General features: G+C 64.1%; 2 protein-coding genes across 3 annotated transcripts in view; one reads left to right on the forward strand and one right to left on the reverse strand.

The window, feature by feature from the left end:
• Nucleotides 1–13,529, forward strand: part of LOC101687512 (collagen alpha-1(I) chain) — a 20,750-nt gene extending 7,221 nt beyond the window's left edge. The window contains exons 2-3 of the mRNA XM_045088168.1: nucleotides 12,559–12,725; nucleotides 12,992–13,529. The gene's annotated coding sequence lies outside the window, so the exon portion shown is untranslated. The remainder of the gene's footprint in view (nucleotides 1–12,558; nucleotides 12,726–12,991) is intronic.
• A 3,345-nt stretch (nucleotides 13,530–16,874) lies between these two features.
• On the reverse strand, nucleotides 16,875–25,242 carry LOC101687703 (mitotic spindle positioning). 2 transcript variants are annotated; one of them, XM_004778126.3, is made up of 6 exons: nucleotides 24,236–25,242; nucleotides 21,815–22,090; nucleotides 19,096–20,801; nucleotides 18,489–18,616; nucleotides 17,689–17,727; nucleotides 16,875–17,207 (listed from the first exon to the last, which is right to left on the reverse strand). In XM_004778126.3, the coding sequence occupies exons 3-6, from the start codon at nucleotides 20,744–20,746 to the stop codon at nucleotides 17,118–17,120; spliced, it is 1,908 nt and encodes a 635-aa protein (XP_004778183.2). In that variant the 5' UTR covers nucleotides 20,747–20,801; nucleotides 21,815–22,090; nucleotides 24,236–25,242; the 3' UTR covers nucleotides 16,875–17,117. The 2 variants fall into 2 exon arrangements, with proteins under 2 accessions (XP_004778183.2, XP_012904189.2); XM_013048735.2 differs by lacking the exon at nucleotides 24,236–25,242 and adding an exon at nucleotides 22,339–22,718.
• Between the last annotated feature and the right edge of the window lie 271 nt (nucleotides 25,243–25,513).

Here is a 25,513-nt window from a genome sequence, read left to right on the forward strand (position 1 = left end):
TCTCCCCCATCCGATGCCCCTTCCAGTGTCTCAGGCCCCCACACGTGGGCAGGTGGTAGGGCCGAGGCGCAGGCTTGACGTCGTCCCAAAGAGCCGAGTGGAGGGAACAGCATCGAAGGCAGAGGGAACAGTAACCTTGGGCAGTGGAGGGCCTTGGGGAGCTGGGCTGGGCGGCCCAGAAGCAGAGAGGGAAGTGCACAGACGCTAACCAGCAAGGTGGGAGCGTCCGGTAAGACACTGGGGAGCCCCACGTCTCAGCCGCAGGGCCCCGGCTGGGAGACGTCCCGCCACAGACACCGGAGTGTCCCTGGACGGGACGGGCAGCCGGAGGGGCGAGGCAGCAGCCGCGGGAGGGCGCGTGCAGGCAGGGCAGGCCTGGGGAGACGCGCCACAGGCTGGGAACCGATGGGCTGCGCCTGTTTTCGGGGAAAGTCCAGAGACAGGCCAGGGCCGGCCAACCTGCACTCCGGAAGTGGACTCTTGGGGACGGCAGAGTCGCGGGCAGGCGGTTCCCGGCTCCGGGAGGCCCGTTCGAGCCTGTGCTTGCGGGCGGGTATCCGGAAGACTTACAGCTACCGGCACTACGCGTTCTTCCCGGCAATGGCCTCGGCGAGACGCAGTTGCCACACCACGACCCCCGTGTGTGTTGTACCGTCCACGGTCCCTACGCACTCGCACGGTCCCGTGACACCACCAGCTAATCCAGAACCTTCCATCTCCCCAAAGGAAGCCCCGTCCCCATCAGCCGTCAGCTCCCAGCCCCGCCCCCGTCCCTGGTCCCTGGGAACCCCCTTCCCATCCCGTGGACGTGTCACGCACGGGGACTCACCCCCCACGTGCCCTTCTGTGTCTGGCTCCCTCCCTGCGCATCGTGACTCGGGTCCATCTGGGGGCAGCTCCTGCTTGTGGCCCAGGGATGCTCCCACGGGTGGTGCTTGTCCGTTTGTCCCTTGGCGGCATCCGGGCTGTCCCACGCCACGAGCCGGGCACGTGTGCGGGCGTCCGTGTGGACGCCTGTGTCCTCGCACTTCTGGGTGGATTTGGTTTGCGTTTCCTGTGGCAGCTGCAGCAGGGACCCGCAGGCCCAGCCGCTCTGGGGAGACTAGGGGTTCCGGAGGCCAGTGGTGGAGATGGGGGGTACCGGACGCCTGCTGAGGCCGCTCTCCGTGGCGCGCGGACCCTGTCTTCTGCCCGTGTCCTCGCGGGCATCCCTGTGTGGCATCTTGTCCTCTTTCGGTAAGGACGCTGGTCACGCGGGCTCAGGGCCACCCTCATGACCTCAGCCTGACTCGGTCCCTTCTGTAAAGACCCTGCGTCCCACATGGCCCTCACCGGGGGGTTGGGACTCCGGCACACCTGTGTTCTGAGGTGACACGACTAGCCCAGGACAAACACCCAGGAGTGGACTGACTTCATCACACGACAGCTCCATGTCCAAACATCTGAGGGACCTGCGGACAGTGCCCCCCCGTGGCTGCCCCGATCTGCCACCCACCAGCCGTGTCGAGGGCTCGTGTCCCTCCAGCTACGCTGGACGTCACTGCTGTGGTCCCCCTGGTGTCCCGGGACCCCGTCCCCTCCTTCAGCAGAGATCCTCGCTCTGTCCCCGGACCCCGTCCCGACCCCACGGGATTTCCGTTGTCCCTCGGCTTCGGCCCCTCCGGGCCGGGACCCTGAGTCCACTGTTCCTCGTGTGGTGCCCTGGGAGGTCGCAGGAGGGCTGGCCGGGGGTCCTGCAGGACGTCCCCAGGCTGCGTTCGTCCCATCAGGGGTCCCTGCTGCCCACACGGCTCCTGCCTGCGGACGCTGGCCCTGTCTCCTGGCCTGCTGTGCTGGTCGGTCCACACCATCCTCGTGAGAAGGGGTCTCTCTGCGCCGCCCACGCAGGGGGGCCAGGGTCTCTCCATCGAGGTGCTGATGGCAGAGACGCAGGCCCAGAGGCCTGTGGTCATGCCCGGATGTCTGTTGGGCGGTGAGCCGCGGGGAGGTGGACACGCACAGGACCACAGGTAGCAACATGGGCAGCTGTGCCCGCCCCACAGGAAGTGGCCGCTGCAAGAGAGCGAGGCAGGAAGGGGACCGCTGCTCTGAACCCGGGGTGCAAGCCGGTCCCTGGGGAGTCAGGGGCGAGAGCACAGGAGGAGCACAAAGGTCTGTGGTGGGTTTCATCATGGCCCCCAGCTCATGTGTCCACATCCTGACCTCCAGCTCCCTGAACGCGACCTTGCTGGGGAATAGGGTCTTTGGAGATGGAATTAGGTTACGATGAGGTGGCCTGGGAATCGGGCGGGCGGCGGCCCTGAGGCACCGCCCAGTGCCCTCGTGAGAGGGAAATTCGGACACAGACACGGGGAGAAGCTGTATGATGACAGAGGCGGGGACTGGGGGAGGTGGCCCTGACCTGGGGGCACCAAGGTTGCCGGTGATGCCAGGCCACCCTTCCACACAGAGCTGGCCACCCACAGCTTGGTCCCGGCTGCCAGCCTCTGCACTGGAGGACATTTGCGACGTCCTGCGGAAACCCCGACTGCCCGCTCGCGGCCCTGGGTGATGGTGACGGGCCCCAGGAAGCCTGGCTCTCCCGCAAACCTGGGTGGGGGGCTGGGCGGGCGGGACAGAGGCTGTGACGGGCGAGCAGAGCCGCTGGCCTCCTCAGCTCTGCAAAATTCATGACAAGGAAGATGTCTCGATTATGGGGCCGGAACGTGAGCCGAGTAAGCGATCCCGTGGCCACCTGCTCAGCTGCCCCCGCCTGTCCTCGGGGTCACAGGCACAGAGGGGCCGGCCACCCCCACCGCCCCAGCCCCGGCCTGGTGCACTGGGACCCCCCCCCCCACAGGGCGCCGTGGCTCCTGTCGCTCAGGACCTGAGGCCCGTTCTCAAAGGGTCCAACGGGTCCAGGCCGGCTCCATGCCCACCAGTTGGGGCGGGGACACCTGTGCTGCCGTGCTCCAGGGGGGCTCCAGGCCTGGGGGCGGGGCGGCCCCCCAGAGCAACCTGCCCCACGTGTCCTCAGGGCTCAGGCACCCCCGCAGTTGGGCCCCCGTGTCAGCGGACGGGGAGTTCTGGTCAGAAGCTACTTCTGGAAGGATCCAGGCACAGAGGAAGGACTGTCCCCCACCCCAGGCAGGCCTGGACTCTGGGCCAAAGGCCGAGCAGCCGCAGGTTCACGGCAGGTGACACGTGAGACCTGCGACACCAAGCCCCTCCCTGGGGCCACATCAATATTTCATAGCAGGACAGACACCTGAGCCCGCGTCGTGGGCAGCTGCTTCTGGGGCTGTAGGGACACCTGCCTGAGCCCAGGGCAGCGCCAGCCCCCCTCCTTGGTCCGAAGGCGCCAGCAGGTGACCGAGCCCAGACCGCTCCTTTCCACAGCAGAGACGCTGTGTCCCCATCTGCCGTTGTCCGGGGCCCCGAGGGACGGGCGCCGGGCTGGGGGGTGAACCCGAAGGGGCTGGTGAGGCCCGTCCTGCACCCGCCGGGGCGTCTGCTCCCAGCTGCCTGGGAGGCCGGGGGAATCGGAGGGACAGGAAAGGCTGAGCCCCGGCTCCAGATTCCAGGGTCACCCTGGATGGACGTCTCTGCCCAGAGGCTGGCCGGACCACCAGCTGCACCAGGAGAAGGAGCGAGGGCAGGTCACACACGTGGGCTCAGATGTCGGGGCTCAAACCCCCGTCCCTGCCCGGCGGGATGTCCGTTCCTCCGGAGGGTAAACACGGCCACCGTTCGACCCTGACACAGAAGGTCTGTGGTTCCGTGCGTGTGACACGCCCAGAGCAGGCTCCTCCATGGACGGGAAGGGGTTTGCGGACCCCGGGAGCTGGGGGGTGGCCGCTGACGGGGTCGGCACTTCTAGTCATTCCTCTGGCTGTTTGTCCACATATGTCCTCCGGGAACTTAAAATCCGCGTGTCGAACCGCGTGCGTCAGGCCACGGCACAGAGGCCGGCTGAAGCGCCCCGAGTCCACGAGACCTGCCTCTGGCACCAGGGTACATCCTGGCAGGACGGGCCTGTAGCTGCTCGTGCCTCCTGGAGGACGAGGGCAGTCGCTCGCCATGGGTCGTGCGCAGACCGCACGCCCGGCCCGGGGCCGCGGGTACCTCCCGAGCTGTGAATGACCCGGTGTCCCGGAGACCCGTCACCCTTGTGCTTTCTGGCCACACAACCCCTTTTCCCCGGGTCCAAAACCGGCCCCAGAGCCTTTCGTGTCCCCTTCACCTCGATACGCCTGAACCCAAGCCTGGGTTCGGCTGGCTGACAGTTCAACCCAGGGCTGCGTGGAGGCTGGCGACGGACCTCCCGGAGGTCAGCCTGAGGGGTCAGCCCGAGGGGACCACAGCAGCTGTTTCGAAGGCCTTGAAGGCTGTTGCCCGAAGCGGGTTTTAAACTTTGCATTTTGTAGCTTTAGTCAGTTTTCTCCCTCGTGCCCACTGGTAACCTGAAACTTCGTGGAGGATCCTGAAATTCTTCCCGAAACATGATTTTTTAAAGGAAAATGTGGCAAAACACACGAAACATAGAATGTATCCCTTTAACCGCTCCCTAAGGGCCCGGCCCTCAGGAGCCAAGCACACTCACTTTGGGGCAGCGCCCCTCCCGCCCGTCTCCAGAACCTTCCACCTCCCCAAACCAAGGCTCTGGAAAACATCGTCTTCAACGTTTCTGACAGCGGCATTTCCTCCCTGTCCACCCGCCACGAGGGAGCCCCGGGCCGTGGCGGCCATGGGCCCTCATCTCGCTGGCCCTGCCCCTCCTGCCCCGGGGCTGCGCACGCTCGACACCGACTCGGCTTCTCGATGTGCACGCACGACTCGCGGGGCCACGGGCCGCGGCCAGCCCTAAGCCCAGGTGCTGGTCAGCACACGCCTGCTTCTGGCTCTCCCGGCCCCATATTCCCCAGCCTCCCCAGCATAGACGGGCCAGGCCCTGCCACCAGTCTGATCCTCTGGCCCGCGGCCCCTCCCTTCAACCAGCCTGTTAGCCAAGAGCCTTCCTATCTGAACAGCAAAGGCCCCAAACAACAAGAAGAAATGCCCAGGAGGGCCGAGGTGACAATCTTTCTTTTCCAAAACCCAATGTCCTTATTTTATTTTATTTTATTTTTAAAGAAGCGACATTTTGCCTCCCACCCCAGGCTTCTCTGTCCAGCCAACAGGGTTTAAATTCCAGATGTTCTTCTGATGGAAAAGTCTAGAATCAGGAGGGCAGGTGCAGGCCCCCTAAGTCAGCTTCTGTGCCCTGCCTTGTTTTCTGGGCAACTTCCTTTTCGCTGAAGATAAAATAGGTCCCGACAATAAAAACGAACCTACTGAGATGGCGTGTTTATCTCCAAAGGCCTCTGGCCTCCGGAATGTTCTTGTGTCATTTCCAGATATTGTGTGGGGTTCCGGCAGAGCGCACGGACAGAGCTGGGACGTGCCCGCGCCACGGGGCCACGGGGCCAGAGACATGGTGTCTTAAAAAGCCTGTGTTTCTCCAACAATCCGGAAACCTCGTGGTTATTTCTTCTTGTGACACATGTCTCTGGAACCTTCCGTGGGGGTTGAAATACGGGGACCTCCCACCCGGACCCCCAACTGCCCTGACAAGGACACACGCTGGCTTACCACGCTCCGCTCTGCGGGTGATAATTTCTTATCAAGGACTCACACTGGGCGTAGAAGGGCACCAGAAGGAGGGTTGGGGCCCTTTTGATTGCTTTTTTGTTAATGATTCTCTTTGCTTCTCCGCAGGGAGCACAGAGAGGCTGGAGGGAGCCTGGGTGGGCCCTGGAGGCCCATGGGAGGGGAAGTCCCACATGCCTGGCATTCCTCCTCTCCTTCCCACATTGTTTGTTTGTTTGTTTTAAATGAGGGCCGCCAGGAATTCCATTTCCTTTCAGATTCTGCTGGGACTTTGTAACCCTCGAAGAACCAACTCCTGGCCAGGGCACAGAACATTCCAGTACCCTCCAGGCTACATCTCCCCCCCCAGACGCCCCCCAGGGAGGCTTATTTCCCTTGGACTGTGTGCAGCTGGCCACAAGCCCCCAGGCCGGCAGGGGCGCCCCCACCCCGGCCCCGAGGTCCCTGAGCCTCCACTATCAGCCTCCCCCGTCAGACCCCGACACCCCTCCATGTCCCCCACAGCTCTGGCTGTAGCCGGGGCTGCTCACAGGCGGGGCTGGGCTGTGGTGGACCCCAGAGCGTGGGTCCAGGGGCGGGGACACCACTCCGCATCACCACCCGCATCCAGCCTCCCCGGTGAGGAAACTGAGGCAGGTACTAAGCTCAGGCCCCGCTCGTCTGGCGCACACCCCAGTCACGTCTTCCCACAGCGTCCCCCCTACCCTTTTTTTTTTTAAAGACTTTATTTATTTGACAGAGATCACAAGTAGGCAGAGAGGCAGGCAGAGAGAGAGAGGAGGAAGCAGGCTCCCCGCTGAGCAGAGAGCCCGATGCGGGGCTCGATCCCAGGACCCTGAGATCACGACCTGAGCCGAAGGCAGAGACTTAACGCACTGAGCCCCCCAGGCCCCTGCTCTACCCAGTCATAAAGCCAGGTTCCCGCCATTCTTTAAAGATCTTATTTATTTGAGAGAGAGAATGGTTATGAGCAGGGGAGAGGGAGAAGCCAAGCAGGGAGCCCCCACGCGGGACTTGATTCCAGGACCCACGATCATGACCTGTGGGCAGGCAGACGCCTCCGGCCGAGCCACCCGGCGGCCCCAGGTCAGCCTCCCGGTGAAGCAGGCCCCAGTTCCAGACTCACCGCCTTTCGCACAACACCCAGCGCGAGCTGAAGTCGCACGACCAACCAGACAGTACCAGGGCAGGAGGGTGGCCAGCCAGACCCAAGCTCTCCCCACGGCCGCCAGCGAGGGTGGTGGGGTCGGGCGGTGGGCTGGGGCGGCTCGTGGTGTCCCTTCTGCTCCGGGGTCAGAGGGCAAAGTCTTCCCCGACGGCTCGGGTGGCGGCTGTCGTCTGTCGGTTTGCCCCCAGTCCTCCGCTTCTGAAGGGACTGGATCTGTCCGGGCCCTTTAAGAGCCTGCGTGGGTCGCTGCTTATCAGGTTAGCGGGTCTGTGTGTTCTCTTGGCTGCTGGCACCCCCACCGGGCGTGCGTGACCCTGTTGTGCCCTCTACACACGGTCCTGAGTCCCAAGGTCCCCGGTGGGATGCCACCAGGCTCCGCAGCCCTGCTGCTGAGTGTCCCAGAGCCCAGCAGGGGGTGAGGCGGCCACTCTGGGAGACACGGACCGCCCACGGAGGGGTCACCGGGCAGGGGTCCCGCGGAGGGGTCCGGGGAGGCCAGCGGTGGTGGGAGCTGTTTTATTGCCCAGACACTGACGGTTTCTCTAAAATGCGGGCATGAGCGGCCCCTTACAGAGCTCAGGGGCCAGGTCCACGGGGAGCCTTGACCTCAAGGTCTGCCGGTGGGCAGCGCACTGCGGAAGCCTCTTCCGCGAGCCTCTGACCTCCTCCTGGCAGGTAACATCCGCCAGGCCTCGGCGCAAGCCCGCCGACCTCAGGGACGCTGGTTGAGATTGGGAAGTGGGAGAATCGGGCCAGTTCTGGCCGCAGTAGGGGCCTCGCTCCCGCGCGGGGCCTGCGCCGGTTCCCGCCGCCTTCAGTCAGCCCAGCCCAGAGCCGCACGCCGGCCGGTCCCGGGGAGTGGCTGTCAGCGTGGCCCCGGCACCGTTCCTGTGCTTCCCTAACTTGAGGGGAAATTCGCACAATGTACAATTAACCTTTTTTTTTTTTTTTTTTTTTTTGACAGAGAGAAATCACAAGTAGATGGATAGGCAGGCAGAGAGAGAGAGAGAGAGGGAAGCAGGCTCCCTGCCCCGCTGAGCAGAGAGCCTGATGCGGGACTCGATCCCAGGACCCTGAGATCATGACCTGAGCCGAAGGCAGCGGCTTAACCCACTGAGCCACCCAGGCGCCCAACCATTTTTTTTTTTTAAAGATTTTTTTTTATTTATCTGACAGAGATCACAAGTAGGCAGAGAGGCAGGCAGAGAGAGAGAGGAGGAGGCAGGCTCCCTGCTGAGCAGAGAGCCCGATGTGGGGCTCGATCCCAGGACCCTGGGATCATGACCTGAGCCGAAGGCAGCGGCCCAACCCACTGAGCCACCCAGGTGCCCCACAATTAACCATTTTAAGTGAACGATCCCCATGGCACTTGGTGCATTGACTATATGGTGCGACCTTGCCCTGCCTAGTTCCGGACACGCCGTCTCCCCAACAGCAGCCCCCGGCCCGTCCCCGCCGGCCGTCACACCTCCCCTCCCCAGCTCCCCCTTTCCTGGCCCCCGCGAGCCCCCTTCCCATCCGTGGAGGGGCCTGGACTGGGGTGTGGCACGCGTGGACTCACACCCCGTGGGGTCTCCTGTGTCTGGTTCCCTCCCTGTGTTGTGGGCTTGGGGTCTGTCCCCGGGGCGGCGCGTGGGGGCCTCGCTCCTGCTGGGGCTGGGGACGTTCCGCGTAGTGGAGCCAGTTGGCCGTCAACAGACCGACAGACAGACAGACAGACATTGGGTCTGTCTGCCTCTTCCGCTGCTGTGAACAGTCAGCTAGGCTTTTCCTGAGCACACCTGGAGGCAGGGCCACGAGACCCACGGGTTGACGCCCAGACAGGCTGGGCCGTGATGTCCCCGGGGCAAGAGCGGGAGCACCCAGCTCAGGCGCCGTGTCACACACCCACCCTCTGGGGCCCCGAGGGCGGCCACACTCGCATTCCACACGACGTGATTACACCAACGCCGACCGGCCGGAGCGGACGAGACGTAAACAGTGGCCTCCGCGTCCCTGGCCTTTTCCACTGCCTTGGCAGAAAATGAGGTTTTGTAACTTCAAATGGGGAGTCTCGTGCCCAACCTGCAGACCCGCTGAGAAACACCGAGGAGGGGCGCCTGGGTGGCTCAGTGGGTTAAGCCGCTGCCTTCGGCTCAGGTCATGATCTCAGGGTCCTGGGATCGAGTCCCGCATCGGGCTCTCTGCTCAGCAGGGAGCCTGCTTCCCTCTCTCTCTCTCTGCCTGCCTCTCCATCTACTTGTGATTTCTCTCTGTCAAATAAATAAATAAAATCTTTAAAAAAAAAAAAAAAAAAAAAAAGAAACACCGAGGAGCCAGGGCTGGGCTGGCAGACGGCTGCCCGCCGCAGGGCAGGAGCGCTGAGCTGCCGCTTTGTCCCCCGCGGCCCGGACAGGTCGGGGACCGGGCTTCGGGCAGCCCTGGTCACCGTCTGCGGACGGAGCAGAGCCCTTTCCCTCTGCCCTCTGTGTGGAAAACCTGAAGCCGCGGTTGGCAAACTAGCTTCCCAGTGACTCATACGTGAGCTTCCTCGCCTGTAAAATTTATTTCTAATTAAAACATGCAATATTTTACTTTAAACAACTTGGTCTGTCCAAATAATCCATTAGGAAAGTCAGAAGGCAAAGCCCAGACTAGGAGAAAATACTTGCAGTGCATAATCCAACAAAGGACTAGGGTCTAGAATATGTAAAGAACACCCCAAAATCAATGACAAAACTCAAACAAGCTAATTTAAGAAAATGGGCCAAAAGCTCAAAGGGCCACGTGGTGTGTGACCCCATTTATCTGAGATCCCTAAAACAGGAAAGTTCATAGAGACAGAGAGCAAATACGGGTTACCTGGGGCTGAGGAGGAGGGTGGAGGGGGTGACTGCTAATGGGAACCGTGTTGTTTTCCAGAATGTTCTGGAAGTTGATGGAGGTGATGTCTGCATAGCCTTGTGAATGTCTGATCAGCCCCCAGACTGTACACTGCACAGTGGTTACTGGGTGGTTTTATGTCACGCCAATCTTCCCACAACTTGTAAAAACAGGGTCAACAGAGGTGGCTGCCACCGCGTCAGACCGTGGGGCTGGGTGCCGGCCACAGCCACTCAGGGGGCTGGCCGGTGTCTGCTGTTGTCACTGCTGGGATCGCCTGGAAAGCTCTACTGCCGCATGACAGGCCCCGCCGCCCAGATGAGGGACACAGCGAGGTCCAGCAGCTTCTCCCACGTGAGGGTAATTCCAGGCTCTGGCCAGGTGGCCCTGGATGCCTGCAGGGTTGGGGGGTCAGGGAGCCGCCCCGCAGCCCTGGAAACAGCACCAGGATCTCATCCCGTCTTGTGTGTGGAGCCTAACGACGGGGCTGCTGGGGGGACCCCAACGACGGGGCTGCTGGAGGGACCCCTTTCCATTGCTTCACCCGGCAAAAACGTATCAGCACCGACTGTGTGGCGGGCCCGGGCTGGGGCCCCGTTTGGGGGCTTCATTTTACCTCCTGAGGTCAGGGCAAAGGGAGCGCTGCAGAGCTGCTCCCCAGACCCCACGCAGGAAGCTCGGCTCACGGGGGCAGGACTGGGAACAAAATGATACGTTCTGCTGGGAGTTTAAATGACAAGGAAGTTGCAGATATATACTAAAATAATGCTGTGTTAACACACCTACTTTCCTTTTTTTTTTTTAAAGATTTATTTATTTATTCGACAGACAGAGATCCCAAGCAGGCAGCGAGGCAGGCGGAGAGAGAGAGAGAGACGGGGAAGCAGGGTCCCCGCCGAGCAGAGAGCCCAATGCGGGGCTCGATCCCAGGACCCTGAGATCATGACCTGAAGGCAGAGGCTTTAACCCCCTGAGCTATGCAGGCGCCCCTCCATTTTTTTTTAAACTACTTCAGTGTTCGAAAGGTTTTTAGATACAGGTTTTAGATACATGTACAAAGGGCATGTTTTCCTCTAAAACAGCTTGGTCAGGCTCTGTCCGCCACCACTCCTCTCTTTGATGTCTCTACCAGCCTGGGGCACTTTGTGGGACTGGGACGCCTTTACCCCTATCTGCAGGTCAGGGGGCTCTGGGGAAGTGTCTGTCCCTTATCGTGCTCCAAAGCAGCCGCAGACCGCCTCCTCTGGCTCCTCGAGGGAGAGGGCGAGGGGGCGAGCGCAGCGGCGGCACCGATTAGGTCTTGCCGCCCTCTGGTGGCAGTGTGCGTGTGCCCTGTCGGCCTCCGACCAGGAAGTTTGTAGGTAGGTCTCTGGTTGTCTGGTGAGGATTCATTTATCCACTTGGTCAGTGTAAGAGCCGAGAGCCAACATTGTTCAGCACTGACTGTATGACCCACTGCCTGGTAACCCTCAAAATGTGCCACCTCGGGCTGAGAGAAGAGATACGCCTTGCCTAGGATCATTCAGGGGTTCCAGGCAGACCTGGGCCTTGAACCTCATGCTCTCAACGGTGAAGGGAAACCCAAATAGCAGGTCTGGGTCCTAGAAGCAGCTGAGCCTGAAGTCCTATTTGACTCTGACTGTAAATCCTTGTGTCAAAGCCCGTGAGTTGAGTTTGCTTTGGATCAAAGACCCTTCGGCTGTGGCTGAATCCAGCATCGGTATTAACCCCAAGTCCTGCGGACCATATCTGTGACCCTCTGTGAGTCATCTAATGCTTCAGGCAGCCTCGATGGCATTAAATGAGATACTGACCTTCACCAAAGCTCAGAGGTCCCTGATGAAAAGACCCACCCCTATTTCAGGCTCTAGAGATGCAGGCTTTCTCACCGCTGGGGACGCTCATCCTGTGGGTGTGGAAGCAGCTTCCCGAGCTGATCCGGACGCCGCGTGTTCTCACACAGCTTGGTCGGGAAGCCATTCGCATGCAGTCACGGGCTGACGACCGGCCCCCAGAGATGTCAGACCCCAGAAAATGGCAAACGTTACTTGATTTAGCAAGTGTCTTTGTGGATGTGCCTAAGGGCCTCGAGGCAGGGCGGCTTTTCCGGGTTGTCCTGGAGGGCCCTGTGCGCCCCCATGAATCCTGACTGGCAGGAAGGGGGGGTTGGGGGCACAGCCCTGGGGCCTCCGGAGCCACGGGCGGACAGCTCTCTGGTGTTGTGAGCCAGCCCGGGAAACACAGCAGTGCCCCCAACAGCAGAGTGGCGCACAGAGCAGCCCGCGCCATACGCACGTTCAGCATCCGGCCGCGCCATGGCCACCAGCCACCCGGGCCACGGGCCACGCTTCTTCCGTGTTGGGACATCCTGCGGGCACTGCAAACCCCGGGGACCGGCCCGTGTCACAGATCAGCAGGCCGAGGAGCAGAGACCCCTGCCGTGGCCGCCCAGTCAGAACGCCACGAGTCATACTCCGAAAAGCTTCCGTGGAAAATCACGTGCCGAGGTTCAGGGTGCATGTGAATTTGGGGGGCCCTACGTAAGCCACGGCAGCAGCCACCTTTGCAGAGTGGGGAGCAGGCACCCTGCCAGCAGCTTCAGGTGAAAGGCCGGGTGTTCCTGTGACTCGGGTCCTGCTGGACAGACGCCGGGTCCCCCACGGCCCTCTTTTCTGGCTCCGGGTGCCGGGCGCCCCTGGGGCCTTTAGCAAGCTCCTCGCCACGAGACAGGGGCCCGGGTCCAGCGTGGCTCCCTAAAACCCAGTCCGCCGTGGCCCAAGAACAGGGAATTCTGTAAACAAGGGAGAACTCCGAGCGTTAAGAAAAAATGTCCTGATTTTTAAATTTGGCAAATCCTCTGAAAGCACCTTCTAATGTAAGCCGCTGATGGGGGGTAATAGGAGTCGGAGTTTCGACCGCAGCCCTCCAGCCGCCACACCGAGAACCCGAGGACGAGGAAGTCTTCCCCACTGCACTGCATCTGACCACGAGCCACGGGCTGCCCCATTTCTCAGAGGGAGACTGAGTCCTGGAGAGGGGAAGCGAGTGGGCGACTTACGCTAACCTGGTGAGTAGGACCCGGGGCTGAGGTCTGAGCCCAGTTTTTGCCAGCAGAGCCCACCTCGGGTTGTCCCAAGATGACCAGGATTCCGAGGTGGCCCCAGATTCCTGTCCCCCTCCCCCTCCCAGTGTAGCTCCTTGAGCGTGGGTGGATCTGGTCAAGGTGGAGGGCTTTTCTGATGTGACCGGGGTCTCCAAATCAGTCAGCTTGGAGTCCCTCGGGAGGGAGATCCTGCTCGTGGGCCGGCCCTAATCCAGAGGACCTTTAAACAGGCCAGAGAGGAGGGGACAGCCAGGCCCCCGACAGCTCACCGCGCGTGGCCAGCACTTGGGGTGACCGGCCAGGAAATGGAGACCCTGTGCCCCCCAGAGAAAGAACAAAATTCTACCAACGCCTGAAAGGGCTTGGAAGCCCGTCCTTCCCCAGCTGCGCCTTTGGCTGTGCAGGCCGCCAGGGGACACCTGTCCACAGCCTCATGGGACCCGGAGCCGGGGCACTGACCCGCTGGGCCAGACCACCGCCGATCCCCAGATGCCCTGAGAAAACACACGGGTGTCGTGGCCAGCCACTAAGTGCAAATGTAGCTGACGCCAGCCGTTTGCCAAAAGGCCCTTCTCTGTAACAGTTCGCGTCTGGTTTTTAAGTTCGGCCTAACACATCCTAACTCCATTTCCAGAGGAGCCTCTTTCTGCCTTCCCACCGGCCTGGGCCCCCCACCCCCGGCTCCCTGCTGCTCCCGGGACGACCCAGGGGAAAGAGGATGTGGCCAGATTTCGCAAATAAAAGTACACGGCACACGGTACACGTGAACTTCGGGGAAACGATGAGCGGATGTTTTTACAGCGATAGGAGGCCCCAAATATTGCACGGCACGTAGAGAAGTCATTCGTTGTTGGCCTGAAATCAAATTTGGCTGAGGAGCCTGAATTTTGGCTTACCTCTGCCAACAGCAGCCCCGCCTCCACACGTGTGAGGGGGCGCGCACCCCTGGGCCTGGCCTCGGCTGGCTGGCTGCTGGCTGCGGGGACCCAGGGTAGGACGCATGGCCTCAGTGCAGGCTCCCAAGCGGGCCGGGGGGGGGGGGGGGGGGGCGGCCACCGCGTGTGCCGGGGAGTGGGGAGCGCAGCCTGGCTCCTGGCCCTTCGAGAGTGCACGCTCCGCGCTCCACGAGAGCACAGCCGCCTGGCGGTGGACTGGGTCAAGGAGCCCAGCACAGAGCCTGGCCCGCATCTCAGCCTCTCCAAGGGCCCGGAGAGAACGCTCCTCCCCTGGATCGTGAGCCTCGGGAAAGCACGTCTGTCTCTTGCACAGAAGAACGTGGGGCGCCAGGGTCACGCAGACACCGGGTCTCTGACGGGCGCACGCCTGGGTCAGCCCCACTCCCGCCTCCCTCACCCCAGGGCCTGCTCTGAGTTCGCTCCCTCCTCCCGGATCCTCCTAAGACCACAGCGCCCTCAGCGCAGACCTTTTGGGGACCGGAGGCCTGGCAGGAGGGCAGGGTTCCCTCGGCGTCCGCGTCCGGTCCGGAGGGCACGGCGGAGTTTAAGGACATCCCACCCGTCAGGCTGTTGGCCTCGGGTCCCTCCCCATCGTGGCAGGGTCAGGGGCCCCCCTCCGAGGCTGGACTGTGTTCCTGCCTGGGGACGACAGCGCCGTGTGTGTCCACCTGTGGGCGGACGCTGGGTCTTCTCCCTTTAGGCTGCCGTGACCCGTGCTAGTGTGAGCACCGGGGAGGGGGGACGTTTCTCTCCCGGTCCCTGATTCCTGCTCTCTTGGGGACACACCCAGTACTGGAATCTCTGGGTCACACAGTTGTTCTAGGTTTCATTTTTTGAGGAACTTGTTGGTTGTGTAAAGGGCACTCGTCAGACTGAACACAAAAAGGACTGCCTTGTGCTCCTGTGACTGATCTGTCTGCTCCCCTGTGCACACCCAGGGACCCTTACAGGTGCGAGGGGACGGGGCCCTCATGTGCCCACGGGACATGCAAGTCTTCCCTCCACCTGGTGGCCCGGCGGGGGTGGGGGTCGTGCAGGAAACACTGTTCCTTGTTCTTGGCTGGGGGAACGGGCCGGAGATGGCCTGCTCTGCGACCCCTACCTTGGGGTCGGGCAGCAGCCGGCAGGCGCCCCAGCGGCCAAAACAGACCCAGCACCTCGAACGGCACAGGCCCCGGGGCTCCAGATCCCGTGCCCCCAACTGAGCCCCTCTGGGGACAGACTGGCACACGACAGAGCTGCGTGGGTTGCAGAGCCCAGAACTGGGGGGCCTGGGGGTGGATGTCACGTGGCCCCTGTGCCTCAGAGCCCGGTCTGGGTGACAGGCGGGTGGCCCTGTGGATGTGACCTGCCGGCCCCTTCTCCCCCAGACAGTAGGGCCAGACCACAAGGGCCCCTTTCAGACTCAGGCTGGGGAAGCTGCTTCCTGTTTCTGAGGGCTGCTGCGGCGCCCACCGGACAAAGCGGGGACCAAGGGCAGAGAGGAGCGTGCGGGGGACAGAGGAAGACGGAGTTGCGGGAGTCGTTCCTGCGCTGCAGTCGCTCTGTGTTTTGGGGGAACCTTCACAGGCCACAGGGCTGGAGACATTCTGGGCCCAGAGGACAGTCTACTGAGACCACAAGAGCTGATCCCATCATGGGACGGTCCCAATCCTGGGACAATGGCGGGGGAGGGTGTCTTCGAACCCAGATGACTCATGAATATGCCCCTCGGGACACGACCCATATGCAAAGAGGTGTGGCAGGATTGGGAGGGGTGACAGAAGGGGTCACAGGGGAGCCCAGACCTTCTGCACCTCAGCTGGGTGCCTTGTACACGACCTGTGCAACAGTCCCGGGCAGCCCTGAGCAGAGGCAAAGGAAGGTTAGCTGAAGAGGGGGACCAGGAGACTGTGTGGTGTGCAGAGTAACAGTCCCATAGACGTCCCCATCCTGGTCCTGGGATATGCCACCTCCTGCGGCAGAGGGTGCCCTGAGGTGGGAGTGACCTTGCGTTCCCGGGGCACCCGGCGTCCTCACCAGATTCTCACGAGAGGGAGGCAGAATACGGGGGTCCCGGAGACGGGCAGACCCCGTGCTGCTTGCGGGGAGGATGGGGGGGTGTGGGCCAAGAAAGGGCGGGAGCCGGGTCTCCCTGGGACCCCAGGGGGCACTAGCCCTGCCCGCACCGGGGTTTTAGGACTCCCAAGCCCAGAACTGTGAGAGAATCGGTGTGAGAGGTTGGGGAAGGAGGGACAGGCCTTACTGGCACTGGTGCGCTGACAGGACAGGAAATGGCGGGGAGTCCCAGAGGAAGCTCTGGTCAGTGAGGCGCACCCTGCACGGCTCAGGCAATTCCTGCGGACACAGACCCTGCCTCTCCCTCAGACAGCCCTGCCCTGGGGGAGCCACCACAGTCCTGCTCCTGCCCGGCTACCCCAGGCCCTCACCCTCCCGCGTGAGCCGTCTGTTCCCCAGCAGCAGCGCAGAGCAGTGGTGGGAGAGGCCTGGAGGCTGAGGCGGGGAGCGGGCTGGGAGCCGGGTCCCCTCGCTCTCCCGGGGTGTGGAGGGGCAGCCGGGGAGCCCCGAGGCCACGCAGAGGGCCGCAGCAGAGCTGGGACTGGGGCCCGGCATCCACAGCCTCGCCCAGAATGACCATGTCCCAGGAGTGAGCCCCGCACCACAGAGCCAGAGCCGCACCCCTGCACCATCCCCTGGTGCTGGGCGGCTCACACCTGCCGTGCATGCGGCTGGCATCGTGGCTGATGCTGGGGGGGCCAGCCAGGCAAGGGACCGGCTCGCACTGAGGCTGGGGGGGTTGGGACAGGCCGGCTGGCCCGCCCGGGCATCCGTCCACAGTGGGCCGGCTCCGGCATTTGGGGTACGGGGCAGACGGCCCTTCTCTCCACCAGGTGCGGGGCCCTCCCCTCGGGGCCCCATGACGTCCATATCTTGCTGGGCAAGTGGCGGGTCTGGGGCTCAGGGTGGGTGGCACAAAGACCCTCAGACTGGGTGCTCCCCCCTCAGACCCGCAGCTCCCGAGGGGCCAGGACCCAGGTCTCCCTCCTCACCAGCCCCACTGCCATGGACGAGCAGGGACACTCACATCGGCACCAGGGGCTGCTGTCCTCCCCTTCTGGACCCGGGGGTTCGGTCTGAGAAGCACCATGGACACAGGTCCCACTTCATCCCCAACTTTAGATACAGAAAGCAGAGCAACTGCTCCAGGACGATAAAAACAGGAAGGAAAACCCTCCATCTGAAAACATAGCCACCCTTGGCACCCGACTGGCAGCTCGGGACCCGTGGTCGACCAGTGGTAGGTTCCCACAGGGACCTATGTCCTGAGGGGCAGGGGCTCCGGGGACGGTCCCAGCAGCGCCCACGGGCAGGGTGCGGGCAAGGGCGTCCTCTCCCCTGCTCAGTCCTGGCTCTCGCTGGCATAGATGCCCGCTTCCCAGCGCCTCGCCATGGTACTCTTGTGGTGGGTCACCCGCGTGGCTTCCAGGACCTGTACGAGGAGACAGGGAGTCTCCATTGGGATCCCGAACCCCCAGAAGTCTTTCCCCACTCCAGCTTGGAGGAGGGATCTAGAGCAGAGCAACGCAGGCCCACTCCCCTCCTCCGTGTCAGACCCTCTACCTCTGGGAACAGAGCCAAGGAATGTGCTAACCCACGCTGAGACCCACAGCAGCTCAGCTGCTGGGCTCTGCCATTCTGGACCCGGTGCAAACACCGATTCCACAAATCCACAGACGGGCCGTCTCCGAGGAGTCCCTCTCTCAGAGAACATGCCTTTGTCTCCGGCCCGACCCACCCCAAGCCTTCACGGTGGGGTAAAGGGGTGGCACGTAGAGCTCGCTCACGCTCTGTGCCCACGGCCCCCAAAGCAGGTCCCAGTAAAGCCCACCCCAGGCAGCCACGGAGGACCCGCGTGCAGAAGAAAGGCTGCACGCCCCAGGCAGGGGCCCTGACCCCAGAGGCACACTCACCTCCGAGTCGATGCGGTCTGAGGCGCTGATGCCGGCATACTGCAGGAAGGGGACACGCATCAGCCTTGGCCCCACGCCCCCCCCAGAGCCCGCGGATGGCACGGTCCCGCGAGTGCCCGCCACCACCCCAAACTCAGTGCGGTGCGCCATGCACTCCCCTCAGGGATGGCCTGAAGCCTCATTCCCAACCCCTTTCTCTCTGCAAACGTGGCCATCGTGATGAAGCCGGTCACGGTCAGCTGAGCCGTCGTGCCCAGGCCCCGTGCCCAGGCTCAGAGGGGGGCCTTCTGACCGTCCTGTGCACTTTACAGCAGGGAGCCCGCGGTTCCGAGAGGGGTGAGGGTTGGCCCAGGGTCTGGCGCCAGCAAGGGGCAGGACCGGGACTGGAGCCCGGACTGTGGGACCAGGCTGTGAGCCTCGGTGGGGGCTAGAGCTGGTGGTGTTCTCCGCAGGCCAGAGATCCCGCCCAGGGAGGCCATGGCCTCAGCCCTCGGAGGGCGATGCCTTGAGACCACTGCGGCGGACACAGGGCCTACCTCTCATCCCCCCTCCTGTAAACGGACCTGGGGCCCGTGCGTAGGCGGCCCCTGGCGGGGGAAGCCTGGGTGTGTGGAGACACCCTCTGTACCCAGTCTGCTGCACTTCCAGGCGGGGGAGACTGAGGCACAGCCTCCCACAGGGCAGTGAGGGAGGCCGGCTTCAACCCAGGTCACACCGGAGGCTCCCTCAAGCAACCTGTGGTCCTAACGGGGGGCCAGACTTCCGCCAGGCCTGGGGGGCCGGCCAGGGCTGAGACTCACCCGCTGCTCCTTCCTTCTCTGCTCCGGAGCCGTGTTGGCGGGGGCCTCCGCTGTCCACACCAGGCCCGAGTGCAGGTGGACCGGGCTGAAGAAGTGGGTCTCCGACACTGTGTAGCTGCCCGAGATGCCTGCGGGGAAAGAAGAGCCATCAGGGAGGGTCCCTAGGCCATGAAGGCCCAAGGCCTGGGAGACTCAGAGTCTCTGGCCAAGGACCCCGGTGAGGAGACAGGCGAGCCGACAGACAGACAAAGCGACAGCGAGCTGGGGAAAGGAACAGACTGACCAGAATAAGCGGCCAGGAGACACTGGGTGGACAGACAGGCCCCCTGCCCCGCGAACACAGACCGCGACCCAGAGGCACGGCGTCCGCAGACCGTCCGCACCGAGACCCGCATCCACGCTGACAAGCCCAGACCCCCGGCAAAGCTGGGGTCTCCGTGCGGAGTCCAGGGCGTCGGCGCCCACCAGCACGCAGAGTGGGCTGGGGGAGGGGACGGGACCCCGCCCCCGGGACTCCCCACGCCGCGCCCCTCCTGACGCGCCCACGCGCGCCCTCCAGCCTCCCAGGCCCGAGCAGAGCCGCCGCTGCCCGCGCCGCCGTCCTCACCCGAGGCCGCGGAGGAGCTCCCGGAGTCCTGGTCGTCGTCGTCGTGGACGGGGGGCGGGGAGAACACCTCGGGGAACAGGGCAGTGCGCCGCTCCGCCGCCGCCTCCCGCTCGCGCCGCAGGACGCTCTCCACCTCCCGCTCCAGCAGCTCCGACGACGGGGGCCTTGGCCGCCCCGGCGCTGGGGTGTCCCCCGCCTCCCAGCCTCGGCCACCGGGGCCCTCGGCCCGCGGGGGCACATCAGGGACCCGGAACCGCAGCGGGCTCAGGTGGAAATACTCCCAGCGGACGACACCCCCGGGCGCTAGCCCGCGCCCCTGGGGGGCCCGTGGGTACTCGCGCTGCGTGCCGGGGGCGGTTCCAGGGGCCTCCAAGGGCCGCCTCGGAGACCCCGGGGCCCCGACGGAGCCCGCAGCCCCGGCCTCGTCCGCAGAAAGACCGCGGGGCTGGGCGCGCGCCTGGACGGCGGGGACGCCCCGGCTGCCAGCGCGCAGGAACGGCTCGTAGGCGTCCGCCGGGATGCGGTTCACCTTCCTCACCCGGGGGCCGGGGTCAGCCGCGCCGCCGGCCGAGGCCAGGTCCAGGATGGAGTCCGAGCTGAAGGCTCGCCGGAGCCCAGACTGCATGGGCGCCGACACCTCCCGCCGCCGGTGGTCCTCCTCCCGCCGCGTCCGCTGCGCCAAGTCCCGCTGCACGTAGAGGGACGGGCGCCCTCGCTCCCGCCGTGGCACCGCGGTCAGGTTCACCGAGGTCAGCAGCAGCGGCCGCGTGGGGATCTCCACCAGCTCCTGCTGGCTGCTCGCCCGCTGCAGCCCCCTCTGCTCTCGCAGGTCCGCTTCCCGCTCCTGGGCTAGCCGGATCTCCCGCTCGATGGGGGTCTCCTTGGGGAGCTGCGGGGACCCCGCCTGGGCCAGGGAGGCTGCGTCATGCGCAGGCTGGACGCCAGATGCAGCCGGAAGGCCCCCGACCCTCTTCTCTGGCGGGAGCACCTCCCTCTCCTGGGGGTGCGGCGGGACAGCAGACAAGCTGCCCCGGAGCGGCCCAGTTGAGGCCCTGGGGGCCTGACCGCCGCCAGGTGGAGCACGAGCGGGAGCCACGGGAGCCACAGAGTGCAGAGGCCCCCCGGCGCAGGCCTGCTCTAGGCTCAGAAACTGCCGCCTCGCCGCCAGGAAGTCAATCTGCTCCCTGTCCACGGCGCTCTCCTCCGGGGGCCCAGGCTGTGCCTGGGGGCTGCTGGGATCCGGGGGGCCAGGGGCTCCATGGAGCGTGGCCACCGTGCTGCTCTTCCTGAGGGCCTGGCCCTGGATGACCACCCAGCGTTCCTGCTCCAGGTCCCCTGGCCGCCGAGGCTGGGCGTCCCTGGCGTCCAGGTGGCAGGCCTTCGCTTCCTCATCCTTGTGACCCTCCTGCCAGAGCGTCCACGGGGATGACCGGCCAGCGAAGGCGCGTGGGCTAGAGGACGCCCCCGTCCTGGCTGCATTCAGGCGAGCCTCTGTGGGCCATGCCTGTGGCTTGTCCTGGCTCCAGCCGCTGGCCTCTGGCCCCACATCCACCACCTCAGACGTATAGCTGGTGTCCCCACCGGGGTCCGAGCCAGCCAGGCGAGGTGAGCGAGCGATGCTGAAGATGGGGTATCTGGTCACTCGGTCCATGTCCTGGGGGTCTCAGCTCCCTGAGGCTCCCAGGGGCGGAGGTGCTCCCGGCTCACTGAGGAAGGAGAAGGGAACAGGGCCAACAGGTCAGGCGACAGAACTTCTCTTGGGGAGAGGCTCGATTTCCAGTCTCTTCAAGGGCAAAGTCCTGGTCAAGGGGCCTCTGTGATTGGTTCCGGGATGGGTGAATGGGCCGGCCTCGCCAATCAGAGCGCTCTACCCTCTGGCCTCTGTGATTGGCTCAGGGATGGACATATGACCCAAACTGCCCTAGACCTGAAATCCTGATCTGAGCCTTGGCAATTACCTTGGAAAATAGGACCCTGACCCACCCTGGCTTGGGGCACTGGGAATGTTTGAGCTCCTGGATCCAGCCACACCTGGATCCCACTCCTGTACTGACTCGCCCGTCTGCCCCCGAGTGTCTGATATTTGTGGGTGCTCCACTCCCGCTACTGCCCTCCCCTCCCAGCTCGCCTTGGCCAGACCCAAAGCCTGTCCCCCGGGCCCCTGCGGGCACACGCTCCGCCTCTCTTCCAGACGCACACCATGAGGCTTCTTCTTGATGTGATGTTTTCATCAGCAGGCCTGCCCCTCACTAAGAGATGTCAGGGGAAACAGACTCAGAGAGGTGTGGTGGGTAGCAGGGACTCCCGCTCCCGGTTCCTCTCCCTGCGTAGACGGACACTTTGTCCAGTCCCACTCAGTCCCCCACCTCCGTGCCATAAAGCTGGGACAGGCTAGGGAACACCTTGGACCTTGTCCTGTTGAACCGGAAGGCCTGGAGCCTCTGGGCCACACCCCAATCCAGTGCCCCAGGGGGACTGCACCCCTTCTAGCATTGGAGCTCTGCTGAGCACAGCTCCAGGAGCCCTGTCTGCCAAGGTCACGCACCTGCTCTCAAAGCTCCGGGGCCCCCGGCCTCTCCTGCAATGCTCGAGGCCTTTGTCTGGCCCCCACACGAACCCCCAAACTTCACAGGCATCCCTACCCCACATCCGACCCCCCTCCTCCCACAACTCCCTCTGCCTGGAAGGCTTCAATTCTACTCCTCTACAGCCTTCTTACCAGCAGCCTGCAGGACACCTCCTCCAGGGAGCACCCCCCCCGAATTGCCCCAGCAGAGGGGCAGAGGCAGAGCGTGTGCCCTTGCAGCCTGTTGTCTGAGCAGCATCTGCAGCCCGGCTCAGCAGCGAGTTGGGCGTCCCCTTCCGCAGCCGAGGAGAAAAGACTGGCCGTTCCCAGCTCTCCAAGCAGCCCGGTCCTTGCGTCCACCCTCGGTTCCGTCAGAGCTGCACTGTCATCGGCTGTCTCTTGGCCAACTTGCTTGTAAAGGCTGTGGTTCTAAAACAGAAAACGCAGCCCCTCCCTGAGCTGGAGAAGTGGCATTAAAGCACCCGGAAATCCATCCTGGGAACAATATTGGAACTGGCACGCATCACATCGGCTTTTGTGTGTATCAAATACTGAAACTATACTTGGAAAACCAGTCGTTAGAGACAAGCAGGCCTGGGTCATAAACCCCAGCCCAGGGACGGAGCCCCGCCCCCACAAGCACAGAGCCCCCATGGAGTGTTCTCCCTGAAACTCACAGGGGTGGGGACATCTCTGAAAGGGGGTAAGCTTCTTCGAGTTTTGTCTTCTCCCACTGGAGGCCATCAGCCCAGGTCCCTCCCGCTAGCAGCCCAGACGAGCCTTTCCCTGCAGCCCAGAGTCTGGCACACCGCATGGATTTCATCCGGACTGCTGCGTAAGGCGTGGTCTCTGCACACACAGCTCCTCCCGGGTGCCCAGGACGTGGGAGTCGGGCTCGTTTCTGCCACAGACCTGGCTGCCCCCCAGGGTCTCCCCTCCAGCCCCGAGCCCCATGCTGACCCTGAGGGCTGGGCAGGAGTGTGCCCAGGCCCCGGATATCCTCAGGGAGGGCAGGCGTGGGGGGGGGGTGACGCAGGAGTGTTTGCTGAGCTAGCAAGTGGACGTTCACCCGGCAGGACCTACACGCCACACAGGACATCGGCTCCGGGAAGAAGAACCACCTGTCGGGAGGGCGTCGGGCTCCTGGTGGAGTCGGGTGGAGCACGGGTGGGGACGCCGCTTGTTCCTGGTCCGCTCCTGCCGGGTGATTCACCGAGGCCACTGGGGTGGGGCTCGGGCGGGAGCTCGGGCTCAAGGGCCCAGGGCCCCACGGGCTTGCGTCCTTGGGAAGCTCTCTGCTCCCCGTGGGCCTCAGTGTCCACACCTGGACTGTAGGTAGAGCCCACGGCACTTGGCTCCGTGCTGAGACCTGCCATGCACGGTCAGTACCCTGAACCCAGTATACAGTAGGTGCCGCCTAAATGCTTTCATGGTGGTTGTTAATATCATTATTATTCAAACCCTAACCCACCAGGGGCTCAGGCAGGCTCCCCCTCCTACAACACCTCAGTCTCCCTGTGTGTGCGTGGGGAGGACACTGCACCCACACGGGGCCAGAGGAGCAGGTGGCCTGGGTGGATGGGCCCCAGGGAGGCCCCCAGAGGCTCCTCACAGGTGAGTGGTAACAACAGTCCCAGAGCCCCCCTCGCGGCCTTCCCGGAGCCGCCCCTGCGCAGAGCACCACACGCCAGCCTCCAGGCAGCTCCTCTTGGGGCCCTGGGACCGGAGCAGAGGGAACTGAGGCCCAGAGAAGGAAGGTGCACGCCCGAGGTCATGTAGGGACAGAGGGCAGGTCCTGAAGCCCGAGGCTCTGTTCCAGTCGGTCACCTCCCCTTCCAGGAAGCTCCCCAGCCCCACCCCGCCGCACACCGATACCAGACCCAAGTGGGGTTTATGGCCCCTAGAGCCACGCACCTGCCTCCCGCTCTGGAGCAAACTCCCTTTGGAGGCGCGGAGGCTCCCACAGGGCAAGGTCTCACGGCAAAGCCTCCAACACCTGGAGACCCCGGGACTCTAAACAGAGTGTCTGCCTCACCCACCACCCCTGTGTCCGGACCTGGACCTCATGGGGGTGTCGCCCATCAGGCAAGGTCTCTGCCCCCAAGTTTCTGGCTGGTGCTGATGGCTGTTCCCACAGGATTCTCAGGACCAGGGCGGGTGCAATCAGATCCCTTCATTGGAGACTCGGGGCTCAAGGTCCTTGGGTTTGGGGGCCGGAAGCCCAGGGCAGACGCTGAGGCCCCAGCAAGGTTCTGGGACTGAGTCTCTGCTCCCCGGTGGGGGTGAGACAGGAGGGATAGAGACCCCTCACGACTTCACAGGCACCAGGGGTGCAGAGCAAGGGAAGCCCCCAGCCCCTGAGAGCATAACTGGGGGGGGGGATGGGTCCCTGAGGACCCTACAGGGTACCAGCTGGCAATGCCCCCCTATGCCGGAAACAAACCCCGCCCCCCACGGGACCCCCCCCCCCAGTCCCCACGGGACCCCCGCCCCGTCCCTGCGCGGCGGGATCCCTGCCCCGCCCCCGCCCCACGCAGGACCCCCCGCCCCGGCCTGCCACATCCCGGGCCTCACCTGCGGGCTCCTGGCCCCCAGCAGCCCCTGAGCCTGGCTCCGACCTGCCGACAGGCGCAGAGACGCCGGGTGCCGCCCCGCCCACAGGTTGCCAGGGGACAGGGCCCTGCCAGGGGAAAGCAGGTGCACCCCTCCTCCCGGGCTCCACCTGGGCTCGGGAAACAAAGTCCAGAGGAGGAAGGAGAAAGACGATACCCAGGCAGGGCGGAGGGCAGGCAGCATGCCCATGGCCCGCCGTCCCTCAGCCCCCAGGGCCTCCAGCCCCACGGAGCCAGAGCTCACAGAGGCCTCTTTCTTGCCGCTGCCAGGCTCTCCAGGACCCCAGAGAGGGGGTGTCCCTGCCCAGAGTCCCACAGTGGGGCCCGCCCAGCCCCCTGCGCCCCTGCCGCCTGGCTCAGCCCATCCTGTGGGGCTACTACCCCGGAGATCCCTTTCGGGTGCAGGCCCGGCCTGCTGGTCGGGGTGGGGGGCTGGTCGGGGTGGGCGGCACCTCTGCCGAGCCTGGATTCAAACCCCACTAAGCCTCCCGGAGCCTGTCCCCCCCCTCTGAGATGGGGACATTACAGGGCTGGGAAGGTCCCCCCGGCCACCTCGACATAAAAGACCAAAGGAGAACATCGAAAGTGCCAGAAAACACGCGCAGGGTGTGCAAAGCCCAGGACCCCTGATGGACGGGGCACCGAGGCTTGGCGTGGGCAGGGGTCCTGCCTGATTCTCCGTCAAGGACTGCAGAAGCCCAGTCTCTCTGGGGAGTAGACCCAGCGGCCCGGCGGTCAGTCCACAGTGGGGACAGGAGAGGGACACACACTGTGAACGGGACCTTCATCCCCTGCTCTCGGGCTCTGTCCTGACTGCCCCGTGGCTGGCTCTGGGGACCCTTGGACCCTCCGTCTCCTCTTTCATCAAATGGGAGGACTGGGATTTGAACTGGAGCCCCTCATCCTATCCACTCCCCCAGCTTGCTTATACAGGGAAAGTGCGGCCCCAAAGGGCAGAGACTGGGTCACCCCGCTTACTGGGACAGTGGCGGAGACGAGGACACCATCCTGCCCCCGGAGAGGCAAACTGAGGCACAGAGAGGGCGGAGAACGTCCGAGCTCAGCTGGGGAGACAGAATCAGGACGGCAGCCACTGTAGACCGCCCCCCCCCCGTGCCCCCCACCCGGTTTCCCAGGGACTGGTTCCTCTGCAGAGCTGGGGGAAAGCTGGGAATCCAGCAAGGGGCCGCCGTGGGCGGGGCGGGTTGGGGAAGTTACAGAGCCGGTGCTGTCCCCGCCG

This window comes from Mustela putorius, unplaced genomic scaffold (assembly GCF_011764305.1).
Source record: "Mustela putorius furo isolate JIRA1106 unplaced genomic scaffold, ASM1176430v1.1 tig00000095_pilon_pilon_pilon, whole genome shotgun sequence".
Lineage (NCBI taxonomy): Eukaryota > Metazoa > Chordata > Mammalia > Carnivora > Mustelidae > Mustela > Mustela putorius.

Bases quoted from the DNA above. Each gene is read 5' to 3' on its own strand.
- LOC101687703 (XM_004778126.3), bottom strand. From the start codon at position 20,746: ATGGACCGAGTGACCAGATACCCCATCTTCAGCATCGCTCGCTCACCT. The intron at 17,728-18,488 runs GTGAGTCTCAGC...CCCTTCCTGCAG, and splicing joins AGAGAAGGAAGGAGCAGCGG to TATGCCGGCATCAGCGCCTC. The intron at 17,208-17,688 runs GTGAGTGTGCCT...CTCCTCGTACAG, and splicing joins CAGACCGCATCGACTCGGAG to GTCCTGGAAGCCACGCGGGT.